General features: G+C 34.2%; 1 protein-coding gene across 1 annotated transcript in view; it reads left to right on the top strand.

The window, feature by feature from the left end:
- Positions 1 to 11,366: 11,366 nt before the first annotated feature.
- Positions 11,367 to 16,406, top strand: part of Phum_PHUM261660 (Cingulin, putative) — a gene marked incomplete at both ends in the record, with an annotated part of 6,940 nt that continues 1,900 nt past the window's right edge. Inside the window, 5 exons of the mRNA XM_002426544.1 lie at positions 11,367 to 11,464; positions 11,789 to 12,063; positions 12,198 to 14,842; positions 14,938 to 15,224; positions 15,575 to 15,769. Coding sequence (XP_002426589.1) covers positions 11,367 to 11,464; positions 11,789 to 12,063; positions 12,198 to 14,842; positions 14,938 to 15,224; positions 15,575 to 15,769 — 3,500 coding nt within the window. The remainder of the gene's footprint in view (positions 11,465 to 11,788; positions 12,064 to 12,197; positions 14,843 to 14,937; positions 15,225 to 15,574; positions 15,770 to 16,406) is intronic.

The following is a 16,406-nucleotide window of genomic DNA, read 5'->3' as shown; positions in this document are numbered from 1 at the left end:
CCGCTCTCGTTTGTTTTCGATTTTTTTGTGTGTGTGTGTTCAACGTTCGTTTGTTTTGATGTGCGCGTGAGAGAGAGAGAGAGAGAGATAGAGGGGGGGTGGGGGCAAACAGACTTCATTTGTCGATTTTTTTTTTTTACACGATAATAATAATATCTTCTCATTTACTTTTTCGTACGAAACGAGAATTAACTGGGTCACGTGTTTGATGTCACGTTCACCACCTCGAAGAAGCCGAAGATGAAATTTTTTCTCTCTCTCTCTCTCTCTCTCTCCCCGTTTCGATTTCTGAGTCGTTAATTGCGTACACGCACGCATGCACGCACGCGCGCACGCATTTGAGTTCACGTGTGCGTTTTTTTGTCCTCTTTGATTAATAATAAGACGCGGAGAGGTTTTGTTGTCGATGAAAAGACCGAAAGGCGAAAAAGTTTTTAAAAGTGAAGAAAGAAAACAATAATAATAATAATAACGACGACGACGACAACAACAACAACAACCTCAACGCCTGATAATAAATTAATTATTTAAATAATTAATTAATTAATTAATATGTCGAAGAGTTAATTCGACGATATGTGTCAGGCTCGTAAAACGGCGCCATTTTTTTTTTTTGCTTTTTGTTGTTGTAGTTTAACCCGCGTTAACTTTTTTTTTTAAAATTTCGGGTCACGGTTTGATTACCCTTTTTTTTAAATACCTTTCTCGGGTACGAATAATGATAATAATAATAAATCTCCAGCGAATTTTTCTTCTCTCACCCAATAACTAACAACCGTTATTGATTTTTTACTTTAAAGGAGGGATGTTTTTTTTTTTTTTTTTTTATGTTTCGAATTTTATTTTATTTTATTTTCGTTTTTTTTTTTTTTTTTTTTTTGTAACGTGTTAAAACGACATTGCTGACGACACGTCTTTTCTCTCTCTCTCTCTCTCTCTCTCTCTCTCTCTCTCTCTCTCCTTTTGCGGTTGCGTTTTTTTTTTTTTTAAATTTTTATTATTGTCTGGAGAGAAAATGAAAAATTTCTCAAAATATAATGGCATCCCGCGTAAATTTCGACGTTCTCTCACTCCATGTCCATAAATGGGGGGTAGGGAGAAATTTTCCGCGAAAGATCGCGAAGAAAAAAAAGGAGAAGGAGATGAAAAATATTTTCAAATCGGGAAAAGATAAAAAAAAAGAAAAGAGAAATCAATTACGGTAAAATATCTGAAATTGTCGAATTTTCAAAATTGTCTAAATTGTTTATTTTATATCATTCTGGAAAAGATCAAAGACGGTTTGTTTTCTTACAAGAGAGAGAGAGGGAGAGGGAAGGGAAAGAGAAAGGAGAGGGGGGAAATGCTTCTTTAGAATATTTATTTTTCCGAGATTTGGAAAAAAAAAATAACAAAAAAATAAACGTGATGGTTCTATTTGTCTGTCGTTGGTCGTCGTATGGTGAAAACGATAATAATAATAATATTGAAAATAATGATAATGATAATGATAATGAAAAAAAAAAAAAATGATGATCGGTTCGGGGATTTGCGGTCCGGGTCGTTTGCACCGAAAAGTTTTTTTTTTTTTTTTTTTTTTTTTTTTACCAAAAACACAACAATGGCGGATGGTTTGTGGAACGATCGTGATTTTTCCCACAATCAATAATACTCCCCCCCCTCCCTCCTTAAAATCAAAATGAAAATGAAAGTTTTTGTTTAAAAAAATTCTCTCTCTCTCTCTCTTTATTCGGTCCGAAATAAATGCATTCGCGATGATGATGATGATGATGATGCTTTAAGTTGGTTACGTCACAAAAAGTTGAAAAATTTAAATTTGGAAAAAATTTTTGGTTGGCAATCCTTATTACTTCCCTGGGGGCACGACGAACGTGTTGTCGCCACGTCAAAGATTCCGTCTTCTGCTATAAAAAAAAAAAGGAAATTCCGTCGTTTTTTTTTTTTCGCGTAAATCCCCCCGCGTTGTTTATTCGCTCTAGGCAATGTTTTTTGTTTTGTTTCTTTCTCCCCGCTCCCCTCCCTCCCCTCTTCACGATATAATTAAGGATTGATTTTGGAGAATGAATGAGTGAATGAATGAACGAAGGGATTGAATGACTGAAAGTGATTATTCAATAATGAGTCATTTCAAACGTTGAGAGATTGATTATTATTATTTTTTTTTTTTTTTTCCGCGTGACGAATCGGTTATTTTTCGTTGTTGTTGTTGTTGTTTGTTTGTTTGTTTCCAAAGGTGAAAAACCCGGTAATACGATACCGTTTGCGCGAGCGAGCAAATTTCTTTTAAATAAATCATTTTAATGGTTTTGTTTACAATTAAACGAAAGTTTTTGTTATAGTTATTATTATTATCATTATCATCATTATCATCATTATTATTTATTCTCGTTTCGCGCGTCGTGTTTGCGTCGGGTTCATCCCCCCGAGTAAATGGCCGAAACGAAAACAACGGAATTATATGTTGTGGCCATTTTAATTCTCCCCCCCCCCGAATTTTTCCGATCGAACGGGTGCGCGTGAAAAACCTGTTTCACTTCCGGTATTGAATTTAACTCCTTCCGGTTTTTTTTTTTTTTTCGTACGATTGATTGTGTTTATGATCTGTGTGGATGGATTCGGTTTAGGGAAAAGTACCCGAATGAAATTTGCAAGATGGCGATTTGGAGAAATATAATTTTATAAAATTACGCGCACGCACGCACCCACTCACGCGGGAGAGTCGATCGAAAACATTTGATATCACGCGATATCGTGTGTTTAGTTGTTGTTGTTTTCATCGAACGGGGGTGGGAGGGGGGGGAGAGAAATTTGTCGTAATAATAATAAAAAAATTGTAATGTAATTTGCATTGGGAGTTTTTCTTAAGAATCAGACCGGAACCTGGAATGAATGATTAAACTCTCCGGCATTAACGTCGTATATCATTAACAAAAAAAACCCGGAGGGGGGAATGGCGTGGGGAGGGAGGAGAGAGAACGGGAAAAAAACGCAAAGTAATAATAATAATAATAATAATAATAATAATAATAATAATAATAATAATAATAATAATAATAATAATAGCAGCAAATAATAAATTTAACGGTTAATAAAATGTTTGTGTGTGTGCGATTATTGAAATTTTTTTTTCGTATTTGTTAATCGCATTTTGTGAAATCTTTTTTTTTTTTTTCTGCTAATAACGCGATATTACGCGGCGTTAATCCTTTAATAGATTATCGTTTAAACGAAAGTAAAATTATTATATACAAATCCGCCATTTTTTTTTCTTTTCGGAGAGAGCGCGTTTTTTCTTTTTTTTTTTTTTTCACGCGTTCGATTATTATTTATTTATTTATTTTTTATATATAATGTCGTTTAGAAAGTGAAAGAAAAAGAAGGAGGAGAAGGTGGTGGAAAAAGGGAAGGGGAGAAGGAGGAGGAGGAAATTTTTTTTCGTTCGAACCTTTCCATATAATTTTAAGAACGGGGGATTCCCTGGAGAAAGTGCGCGATTTTTTTTCTTTTTTTTTTTTCTTTTTGTTATTCGGAATTTTATTTTTTTCCATTTTTATTTTTCCACTTTTCTTAGTATCATCATCATCATCATCATCATCATCGCTATTTTTCGTTTGTTTTCATTTTTTAAAAAGCAAGTAAAAAGAGAGAGAAAGAGAGAGAAAAACATTTTTAAAATTATTATTCTTGTTTATCACGTTTTATAACGTGAATTTAATAATAAATGGCCACGTTTTTATATATATATAAAAAAAAGGAAAGGAAAAAAAGGAAAAATAAAGGAGAGAAAAAGAGAGAGAGAGTGTGTGAGAGAATCCGGAAAAAAAATGGCGGATGTACCGTAAAAAAAACGCAAACGATAACATCTCTCATTTCACGTTTCTTTAAATTTATATTATTTATTTATTTATTTATTTACACTTTATTTCATAGATTAAAAAAAAAAAAAACTCTTTTTCGCATTTAATTTGGCAACACTGTGTTTTCATACATACTCTATGATTATTATTTTACCATTACGAATATTAATTGATTGTGTGTATGTATATAATATAAACGTTTTTTAAAAATGAATTGCGTGCGTGCGTGCGTGTGCGTGTGCGTGTGCGTTCGTTGGTTTGAGTGATTCGGGGATTTTTTTTGTCAGGTAAAAATTACCGAAATTCGATTCGATTCGATTCTATCGTTTTGAACGCGGAAACTTTGAAATTTTAAATTCATTTCGCTTTTTTTTTTTTTTTTTTTTCGTTATAATGGTTAATAATAATGGCGGAAATGATTTTGTATTAATTAATTTATTTATTTATTGAATAATGAGGCGCCTTTTCTTCTTCTTCTTCTTCTTCGCGTTTCAGTCGTTATGATGCACATCAATCAATGTTAAAAGGATAGAGAGATGAAGAGGAAGAAGAGAAAGGAAAAAAGTCGTTGTACGAGTCGGGGGAGGGAGGGGGGAGGGAGGGGGAGGGAAAAAGAGAAGGGGAAGGAATATGGGGTTGTAATATCGATCGATTATCGATCCGTAATTTTTTTTTAATCATAATAATAATAATAATAATAACGAATTTTTAAAACGAGTTTTTAATTAATGACTTTTGAAAATTTCGTTAAAAGGAAAAGGAGAAGAAGAAAAAAAAAATTTTTACCGGGAAATTTTTTAAAATCGTTTTCCATTTTTTTCCTTCCTTTTTTCCTTTTTCTTTTCCTTTTTGTATTTTTTTTTTCGTTGTTGTTTTTTTTGTTTGCGTTTGTCTGTCTCGAGGGTACGAATAAAAAATAATTTTTTTTTTCTCTTTCTTTTTCTCTTTCTTTCTCTCTCTTGTTTTTCTTTCTTTCCTTTCTTTTGTCGAGGGGGAGGAGAGGGGGGCGGAAGGAGAGCGTTTTGTCTTTATGTGATTTTACCAATACTTTTTTTTTTTTTTTTTTTTTTTTTCCATTCCATTTTTTTAATTTATGATGATGCTTTTGCAAAAAAAAAATATTGTATTTATTTATTATTATTATTATTATTATCGAGTTCGTCATAGTCGTCGGTTTTTTTATTATTATCGTCGATTACAATTTTTTCTCTCTCTCCCTCTCCCTCTCTTTCTCTCTCCCTCTCTTTCTCTCTCCCTCCTTTTTTTTTTACTTAATAATATTATATTTTTACGGGATCATAAATTGTTTTTCATATCCTATAAAAATGTAGTAAAATTTTTATAATCTGCATTTTTTTTTTTTTTTTTTTTTTTTTGTTATCAACAAGAAGGCAGATTGTTATTGTTGTTGTTGTTGTTGAATGTAGAGACTGTTGATCTTGTTGCTCTTGTTGCTGTTGCTTTTGTCGTTTCTCTCTCTCTCTCTCTCTCTGGTTTCGTAATTGTTATTGTTGTTGTTATTAATACGTTTTTTTTTTTTTTTTTATTGACTCCGCGATTGTCGTATCGGTTTTTTTTTTCCTTTTGTCGGTTGTTGTTTGTTAATAATTTTTTAACAAACCTCACACTTAAATCTCGTCTCTTTTCCTTTTCCTTTTTCCTTTGCGAGAAAAACGTTCGAGAAAATTTTCGTAAATAGGTTTGTGTGAAAATGGGAAATTTTTACCGGTTTTACGTACGACAAGTGTCGAGTTGTTGTTTTTGTTGTTGTTGTTGTTGTTTGCGTTTGTTGTTTTGATTTCCTTATCAGCGTCATTCTCTCGGTGTTTCCGATCGACGTTTTCTTTTTTTTTTTTTTTTTTTATTATCTTTTTCGACGTATTGTTTTTCTTTTGTCGTTATCAAACGCGCGAGAAAAACGTTTTTGAATTCTCTCTCTCTTTCTCTTTCTCTCTTTTCATTTCACTTTCTCTCTCTCTCTCTCTCTCTCTCTCTCTCGCGAATTTTATAATTAACACGCCATTTGAAAAGAATCGCTTCGAAAAGAAAATGTCGTTTTTTAATTTTTTGCGTTCGGTTGTTGTTGTTGTGATATTTTATAAGGAAATTTAAACTCACGTGGATTTGAAAACAAACACGCACTCACGCACTCACTCACTCACGCATTTCCGCAATGAATCTTTTTTTTTTTGTCACACAAAAGCGCAAAACTTTTTTTTATTTTTTTATTTTTTTTTAAATTTTCGACGTGATCGAGTTTTTAGAAATAATTTAATTATTGTTTTTTTTTTTTTTTCCTTCCTTGTTTTTTCTCATTTCCGTTACGTCCTCTCTTCTTATTCCCTTTTTTCATCCTCTCTCTCTCTCTCTCTCTCTCTCTCTTCGTTTTTTTTTATTTATTTATTTATATTTTTCCCCTTGAGCGTAAAAATGATAAAAAAAAAAAAAAAAATTATTTTATTTACGTTTTGTGCCTTTTTTTTTTATAAACATGTTTATTCTCTTTCTCTCTCTCTCACATTCGTACGAGAATTATTTATTATTATTATTATTATTATTATTATTATTATTATTATTATTATTATTATTATTATTATTAACGTGAATTATTTATTAATTTTAATTTTTTTATTTTTTTTCAGAACGTACGGTCAGTTCGTCGAGCGAACGTGCTCTAGGCAATCAAAGAGGGTATGTAGTATAAACAAATATCAAACAAAGCGTTTTTCCACAATAAACCTTTTTCTCTCTCTCTCTCTGTCTCTCTTTGTCTGTACCTTTCACTTCCCTTCCTTCCTCTCTCCCTCTCTCTCTCTTTTCCTTCGTTTTCCTAATAAATTTTTTCTCACGGAATTATTTTATTACGATTGTTAAAAGAGGTGTGTGTGTGTACATGTAAAAAAGGTGTTTTAAAAATTTAAATTGTTTGATTTATGAACCGTAAATAACGACGGACGCATCAAGTCATTATCATTATTATTATTATTATTATTATTATTATTATTATTATTATTATTATTATTATTATTATTAACGGGGATGAAGGGGGGGGAAAAGATGGAGGAAGGACGGTGAAAAATTTTTTTCCATTTTCCTTCGCGAGAATTAAAAGCAATATCGTTTCGCGTCGTATGTAAAAAAAAAAAAAAAAAAACCATCTGCGTAATTATTGTCGTGGAGTTAGAAAAAATTAAAAATCGATATTGTAATTTTTTTTTGGGGGGGGGAGAGGACAGGGGTAAACGTTTGCGATAAGGAAAATAAATAAATAAAAAAATGGAATGTGTATTCGCGATGTAGGTTAAGCTCTTTTTTTTTTTTTTTTCGTTCCTCCTCTTCACCAACCACCGCCTTCTCTTCCTCTTTTTCATATCCATATTGCGTAATGGTAATAATAATGATGATGATGATGATGATGATGTCGTCATCGTCATCGTTGTTTATTATTTGAAGGCGGTGTGTCAATTTTTTGTGAAAACAGGAAGTCGACGAAATTCGAATTTAAAAAAAAAAAACTTTTTTAATATTTTTTAAATCCGTGGCGGAAGCCAAGAAAAAATAATAATGATAATGATAATGATAATTTAAACATAATGAAAATATCGATCGGAAATTTAAAACGCAAAAAAACAAACAGAAACACAAAAAAACAACAACAACAACAGTTGGTTGTTAATTTTCTCTGTTTCTTTTTTTTTTCGTCTCTCTCTCTTTTTTTAAAAAACCTGTTGTAATTTTTTAATGGCGTCCTTTTTTTTTTTTTTTACGGCTACTTACACGTTTTTTTTTTTTTTATAAAGTCGGGGCAAGGGGAGAGAGAGAGAGTTTCCGGTTAAGCATTGTAATAATAATTTTTTTTTTTGATTTATAATAACGAAACGATATACATTTAAAAAAAACTCTCTCTCGGTGATGTATTATTTCCCCTTAGTTTCTCTCTTTTTTCCCCTTCTTTCTCCGCTGCCATTTTTTTCTCTCTCTCTCTCTCTCTCTCTCCCCCAAAAAAAAAAAATTTCTCGATTGCCAACTTTTCACACCCTCTATCGGTGATCCGTTTTATTACCAAACCATTTTGTTTTTTATTTATTTATTATTATTATTATTTTTATTATTATTAATAACGTTCTTAAAAGATATAAGGGAAAAGCGAGAAGGAGGAGGTAAACGCTTATCATTTTCCATTTTCTCTCTCTCTCTCTCTCTCTTTTTTTTTTACTTATCAATTTATTTATTTATTTATTTAATAATAAATGTAATTATTATTATTATTATTATTATTATTATTATTATTATTATTATTATTTGTAAAATTTGAAGCGGTTGGTGTGCGTAGTAGAAAAAAAAAAGCGGGACGACGTTTTTTTTTTTTTTTTTTTTTTTTTTTTTTTTTTTTTTGTTTTCGTTATTGAACCGAAAGCGCGGAAATCGGAGACGCGCTTAAAAATCTGCGTTGATCGATACGGAACATGTTGGTGACGTCATTACTCTACGATAAATGCACTTGAAAAAAAAAAGGGGGGAGGGGGAGGAGAAGGAGGAGGGTAAAGGGAAAAAAGAGAGGGGAAGAGGAGGGGAAAAATATGGGAAAATTCGAAGGAAGGAAAGAGAGAGAGAAAGAAAATAAATAAAAAAAAAGTGAAAGAAACGAGTTAAGATAAAAAAAAAAAAATATTTTCTTTTTTTCTTTTTTTCTCTTCTCCAGTCTGCCTTTTCTCCAGGATGTTTTTTTTTGTTGTAACAAACGCGTAAATGCGACAATGGTGGAAAATGGTTAATGTTTATTATAACAAAGGCGTTTTTTTTTTTTTCTCGATTTCCGCCGCGTTTTCATTTCATTTGTAAGTGAAAAACATGCAAACGGATCACAATTGAACGAACGTTAACCGCCATTTTTTTTTTTTTCTAATCCGTTTGATTCTTTTCCTTTCATTTTCCTTTTGAAAAAAAATGTTTATTTATTTATGTTATTGTTATTATTATTATTATTATTGTTTTTTTGATTTTTCAGAGATCTGGAAGATGATTTGGTCATATCGGAGAGCAGCGACGATGACGATAAACCATCGAAAAATCCCAATTTGTCTTCCTTACACGCGGACAATTTGGACATTCCGTGAGTACAAATTTATATAAACGATTCGTTAAGGTGATTATTTCCGGTATGTCGAGATTTTTATCGTTTCGTATATCGATTGTCAGACATCTTTTTTTTTTTTTTTTTTTTTTTTTTGTCGAAATTCCAGACACGAATTTTTGCTAGAAATCGTAGGGAGGAAAAAACAAAAAAGGAAAAAATTAATTTTTTTTTTTTTTTTTTATTATTTTATTATTCGACTCCATTATTACTTTTTTTTTTTTTTTTATATCGCCATTTCATTTTCTCTCTCATTGATCCATCTCACTCTCTCTCTCTCTCTCTCTGTCTTTCTTTCTTTCTCTTTCACGAACGTTTTTCGTCCGAACGCGTCGGTAAACTTTACTAATGCGAATCGTTTCTCCTCCGCCTCTACCCTCCTCACAACAGGTAAAAAAAAATTATTATTATTATTATTATTAACGGATCGATTTACGGTTTTCCAAATGATCGTTTATTATTATTATTATTATTATTTTTAAAATTTCATCGATTGAATGATTGATTGATTGATTATTTGTGTCAGTCATCGCGAATCGTCGTCTTAATAATCATCGACCGACCTTTTTTTCATTTTTCTTATTCTATTTTCGCCGAGGTAGAAACTCTCGTTTCAAAATGAGATTTTGAGGGGGGAAGGAGAGGGGTTATTCGAAGATTGTTTCGACACAACAACAAAATTGTTTCGAAACATTTTTTTTCGCGTTGACCCGCGAAATCGTTTTCGCGTTTTTTTTTTTTTTTTTAAATACAAAACATACGAATCACCGTCCGTTAATAAATCCCTCTCTCAATCGTTTATTATTATTATTATTATTATCATGGCGAATAATGAATAACAATTAGTAAGATAATTAATAATAATAATAATAACAACGATAATAATATTAATAATGAAAATGATAATTGCAGTAATTTTGTGTGTGTAAAAATTTCGTTTTCGAAACAAGGAGGAAGGGAGGAGAGGGGAGGCGTTACGTTAATGGTAATGTTGGTAGCACTGTTGTTAATTTTATTCCTGTTATTAAAAAACGCGATGATAATGAATGATAAGGCGCGAACGGAGGGGGGAAGGGAGAAGAGAGGGTTTTCGATATGAGGTCAAACGCGAAAACACGTTTACAAGCGTTCGAATTGTGCTCGCGAGTTTTTTTTTTTTTTTTTTTTTTTCTTTACACGTTCGAAGCAGAAAATGATCATTAATAAAAAGTATAATGACGTGAAGAGGAGAGACGTTAATTCATCACACACAAGTGTTAATTTATTTACCTGTTTCTTAATATATTTCTCTCTTCCCCTCTCCTCCCCCTTCTCCATCTCTGACGATTGGAGGGGTGATGGGGGGCGGGGGGCAGAAGAGGATAAGATGAAGGTTTTGCTTCGGTTTTTTAAGTATACGAATATCTTTAACTTTGCGCGCACTTGTTGAATGCAAAAAAATTTTTTTCGAGCGAATTACATATAATTTATCACGTGAGTTTTTTTTTTCTTCTGCTACTTTCCCCCCCCCCTCCCCTCAACATTCTCAAAGGCAATAATTTGAAATAATTTTTATGATAAATCGTAATGTGAAACAAAAAAAAAAAAAAACCGTTAATTTTTTTTTTTAAATTTAAAAAATTTGTTTTTGGAAGGAGCGTTGATACCATTTTGACTATCGTAGTAGGAAATGTTTTTTTTTTTTTTTTTTTTTTGAGGCAACCTGGCAGGTGTTTTCCTGGTATTCTCGTAACCTGAATGTTAGACGAAGAAGACTCACGTGAATCTTAATAATAATAATTATAATAATAATAATATTAAGTGTACGGGCGTTCGAATCGGATTAATGTGTTGTTTGCAACGGGAGAAGAACGGGAAAAAATTTTTTTTTTGTACGTCTAAATCACACTTTTGTGAGTGTGCGTATGTGCTACAGTGAGAGAGAGAGAGGGGGGAAGGTGTGGGAGGGGAACGAATCAACAACGAAATTACGCGATGAAAATTTTAAATGGCGATTTCGACATTTTTCACTACTTTGCTAATTTCTACGATTCGCCGCTCGGTTCCGATTTTTCGACGTGAATGCAAAGAATGAGAATAATTATAGAAAAAAAAGAGATTAATGTCGCATAGAATTCGAAGGGACGACGCACATACGCACGCACTCACGCACGCACGCACAGACACAAAAAAAGTAGAAGAAGAAAAAGGAACAAGGTAGAAAAAATCCGAGATTAGATAAAGTAACGTTAATAGTAATAATGATGATGATGATGATGATGATGATAATAATAATAATTTTAAATGAAGCCATACCGAGGATGGTTGTTTAACATGTTGCACATTTAATTTGCCCCCGAAGAATTTTTAGGGGCACATGCCTGCCGCCGTGTGCTATGAAATTAACATCTGCCCCCTCTTGCGCATTTGTTAGTTTTCTCTCAGAACGTCTAATACATATAGACACTCATGTATATTCTACGGTTTATAAAATGTACGTTGGATTTAAAGATTATTATTATTATTATTATTATTCTCCTCTCTCTTTTCTCTCTCTCTCTTTATTTCTTTCTTTTATTTATTTCGTCTTATTCTTTTTATTTTTCATATTTTTTTTTTTTTTTAACGGCTTTTACCTTTTTTTTTCTCTCTTTACCTTTTTTTTTTTTTTGTTGTTATTGTTATTGTTTGCGTCGTTATTATTTCCGGTTTCGTGGTTTTTGAAACGGCAAAATTATAAATTTGTATTTTTTTATTTATTTATTTATTTACTTTTATTATTATTATTATTATTATTATTATCATCATTGTTTTGTAGGCCACCAAGCGTTGCATCTATAAAGCCTCCGTCTCCGACTCCTGCGATAATGTCTCCAATGGTTCTTTCTTCTTCGTCGTCTTCTTCTGAATACAGCGAGTCCGAATCTACGAGCGAGGAATCAAATGACGATAAAAAATTGGAATTGCCCTCTTCGAAAAATGTAGAGACTTCCGTAACGCAAAATACTTCAGTCGTTGCTCCGGTCGAAGAGGAAACAAAACCCAGGTGGAATTTGAGTTCGTTTATAAAGAGAGAACCTATGTTGAGCGGAAGTGAAGACATCACCAGGCCATCACCGGTACGAATTTTTTTATTTTTAAATTTTTTTAAAAATTTTATTCGATTCAAATTAATTTTTTTTCTTTTTATTTTCAAAAGGGATTTGGTAAAGACGATTTTTCCCCAGCTTCGAGTAGCGTTGGACATCCTAGTAGCGTCGGTCCTCCGAGTAGCGTCGGTCCTCCTAGTGTGCCTGAACCCAGTCCGGGATTCGTACGCGGACCGAGGAGTCCGTTAGAAAACCGGACATCAGCACCAAACGCGAAAAGTTCGGCCAAGCAAAAGAAAACGACGCGTAAATCGGATTCGGAGAGCGAAGAAGACCGTAAAAGATCTAATCAAAAAATGAAACTGAGCAGTTGTTCGGATTCCGATGAGGGTGTTCGAAATGGTAAAATAGAAACCGGAGAGCGGCAAAGGCAATCCATGGGAAAAGATTTGTCGGAAAGTGATAGCGATGGGTCCATTATGAAAGAACCAATTAAACCTCCTCCCAGAGTGGCTAGAAGGCAAAATTCTAGGTCGTCTGTGGCAAGTTGTGCTTCCAGATCTCCAAGCGGTTCCAGACAATCAAAGTCTCCAATGGGAAAAAGAAAGGCTTTGAGGCGAAATTCTAAAGTTACCAATGCGATTTCAAATATGTCCGACGAAGACGTCAAAAGGAAAAACGTTTCTTCCGATGATGATGAGTATCATTCGCGCGTGGTTAAAGATGAAACAATTCTAAATGATAAACATAGAAAATTTAGACAAAGTTCATCGACGACCGGTGGTAGGATACAAATGAAATTGCAAGAGGATTCCGACGAAGAAAAATCGGAAGGAAAACTTTTCAACGGAAGAAATAACTTTAAGTGCAATGAAACGGAAAAACGAGCGAAGGATTCCGCGCGGAGATCGCAGAGCAGTAAGAGAAATGACGAGGAAATAAAATCAAAAACGAAGAATAAATATGTCGATGTGAAGAGAAGGTCGGATCAAATGACGAGTAATGAGTACATTAATAAGTCTCAAGTTAAGGTTACCCCCAAATCTAGGCCGGCATTGATTCCAAGTGCTTCTGACAGTGAAAATCCTAAGAAAGTTATGAGAAGGAGAAGGAGTAGCGTATTGCAAAAGAATCTTCCGGACAGTTCTAGCGACGAAGAAGATGACGAAGTTAGAAAGCGGCCTCCAAAGCTTCAAAGGACCAAACAGAAGAAAGAGGCGGATAGATTGAAAAAGAAAATCCCGGTTCATGTGTCTTCGGATGAAGATTGGATGCGGGATAGGTCAGCGTCTAGCCAAAGAGGAAAATCAACGGAAAACAAAAGGAATTGCATCAGACCAAAGGCTCGAATGAAGAGCGTTAAAAATGAAGATACCAGCAGCGAAAGCGAAAGCTACGGTTCGGTTTTTAGCAGGGAACACCTAAAAATAAGCAGGGATCATGTGGCGCCTAAAAAACGAGAAATCAGTCCGTTGTCTAGTTCGGATTCCGAAAAAGAACCAGGAATACCTTCCAGGCGTGATTCGATTTCTTCCAACTGCAGCAAAAATGATTTGCGTGCGGGCCATGGTAAAGGTCCTCCTCCCAAAATGGAAGAGAGTCCTCCCAAATTGGACGTCGAGGGTAATATAAAAGATAGGAAGAAGACCGAAACTTTAATGAAATTATTTAGCACGGGTAGTAAAGGTGGTAAAGGTGGCAAAGGAGGAGGAGGTAAAGGGAAGGGCGTTCCAGGCATAGTCGTCAAATGCGAACCGGATAGAACTGAGAGAAGTTTAGACGATGCGTCGAAAACATCAAGTCATTCGATATCCTCGCGATGTCAGCCAGAAATAACGCCGACTGCTAAGGAAGACGAAGTTATATGTTCTAAAAAAAGGTTAACGGTTGATTCGAAGAAAATGAAAGACAAAAAAGAAGTTAAAAAATCGCCTTTAGTAGAAATCAAATCGGAAATGAAAACGGAAAGAAGGGATAGGATTTCCGAGAATCATAGAAGCATACCAGAAGTATCACCGTCGAGGTACAAAAGTGACGGAGTCATACCTAGTATAATGTGCCGCGTTGACCTAGATAGAATTTCAATAGTTTTGAAAAAACGAACTTCCGAAGACATTAGAACGAAAACGGAAATGGCGGACACCAGGCAGCAGGGGGAAATGAAATTTAGCAGTGATGATATTAAAAGTGATAAAAGGTACGATAAGTTGAAGTGCGAAGAAAAAGATGATAAACACGTGGTGGTGGTGGTGGATGTATTAAAGAGTGATAAAAATAGGACGGAAAAAAGTAAAAAGCGGACTTATTCGACGGATGAAATACTAGCGGAGGGAGGAGGAGTAACAAAATGTGATAAAGTGAAAAAATCAAAGGAAGACATAAAAGTGGTGAAACAATTATCGTCAAAGGAAAGTGAGAAAAACAACAAAAGGCACAGATACGATAGAGTTCAATCTCCGATTTCTAGTGATACGGATTTGAAAAAATTAGAAAAAACGAGTGATTTGGGTAGCGACGTTGAAAAAACTCCCGACAAGTGCGATTTAAATGACGCGGATAGGAGAAAGCAAAAATCATCGGAAAAAATGAGGCACAAGGGAGAAAGGAAAAGGCGTCCGAGCGTGAGCAGCGTGAGCACGGAATGCAGTCAAAAATCCGAAGTGCTTTCATCGTCATCCGGACGGCGAAAAGACAAAGAAGGCATAAATCACAAGCACAAAAGGAGAAAATTAGATGAATGCGGTGGCAGCACTGATAATATTATTATTAAAAAGTCTAGTCCCGTGAGTATCTTTCTACTTGTTCTTCTTCTTCTTCTTCTTAAAAAGCCAATATTGAAATAATAATAATAATAATAAATTGATGACAATTGTTACAGAGCGATGTTGTGATCGGTGATGTACATTCAAAGAACGAGAGGTTGTCGTCGACGTGCGTGAACGAAGATGCCAACGGTCATTTGGCACCGCCGAAATCAAATTCGGAAAATCATCATATGGATGGAAAACAAAATTCGGATCCGTCACACGGAACTCCTTCCGTCGTCAATGCCTACGACAGAAATGAAAATGGCGAACTTCACTCGGATTGGTCACCGGGACGAATGAGAAAAATATATTATTCCTATTTCGAAAGAGAAGAAGAAGAAACGGATAGCAACGACAAGTGAGTTTTAAAAACAAATGCTTTTAAAATTTCGCTATAAAATGCCTCGTCTTTGTGTTTCTCGCGTGTTTGTCCTCTTATATGTGGTAAATGATTAAAAAAAAAATCCATCGAGTACCAAATTACCCGGGATATAATAAAACAAATTTTACATTCGTATTAATACACCAATTTTTTTTTTTCTTCTGCTTCTTCTCCAAAAATACAAAGACACGTGGACGACACGTAAACATAAAATAATATTCATTCTTAACGACGGAACGGTCAATCGGTACATCCGTCAAATTCCAAACCGCGTTTATTACGAATTGTGACGTCATCGACTAATTTCCTTTTTTGTTTTTCTCCAGGGATAAAAATCAATATTTGAACGAAGCTAAAAGGTTAAAACACAAAGCAGATATAGAAACGGATAGGACGGCTCAAGGAATGCAATATTTGGAAGCTGTTTTGTATTTTTTACTAACCGGAAATGCGATGGAGCATGAAAAAGTAACGGAAAAAGCAGCCTTCACCATGTACAAAGATACATTAAGTCTTATCAAGTGAGTTGTTGTTTTTCTCTCTCTTTCTCTTTCTGTCTCTTTCTGTCTCTCTCTTGCTCCTGAATTTGTAAAGGTCATGGTTGTGTTGATGGTGCACCGACGATGATGTCAATAAATGAAAAAAAGAAAAAAAAATTTCCTGTCGGATATAAAAAAAGGCTAAAAGAATATGTGGGAATACGAATGATGGGGATCTTTCCCCAACACTTACAGGACTTACCTTTTTTTTGGGGGGGGAGGGGGGTTGACTTCGTCATCATTTTCATTCCTAGAAGGAGTAGGAGGAGGTGGAGGCGGAGAATGATGGGCGTGACGACGTCGATGAAACATCGTTTATCAAGTTTTGTATTTTTCGCACGGTTTGATTCGATTTTTCTTTTTCCTTTTCGACGGGGATTCGACGATTCGCGGGATTCCGATGGGGCGAAACGGATTGTAGATGATGCCGGGCGTACTACTCGTCGTTTCAACGTTCGACCTGAAATCGTTGATTTGTAGGTATTTTGTTCTTATAAGCAATCCGGAGTTTCTCACGGTCGCTTGTCGGAATGGGTGGCCATTTTTAGTGAATTGTACAAATGGCAAATCCATTCCTTTGCATTCTGTACACGATATGGATACTGAATCCTTGCACTTG

Source organism: Pediculus humanus, genomic scaffold (genome assembly GCF_000006295.1).
Source record: "Pediculus humanus corporis 1103172107635 genomic scaffold, whole genome shotgun sequence".
In the NCBI taxonomy this organism is placed as follows: domain Eukaryota; kingdom Metazoa; phylum Arthropoda; class Insecta; order Psocodea; family Pediculidae; genus Pediculus; species Pediculus humanus.
Note: the sequence above shows the minus strand (reverse complement) of the source record. Positions and strands in the feature narration are given on the sequence as shown.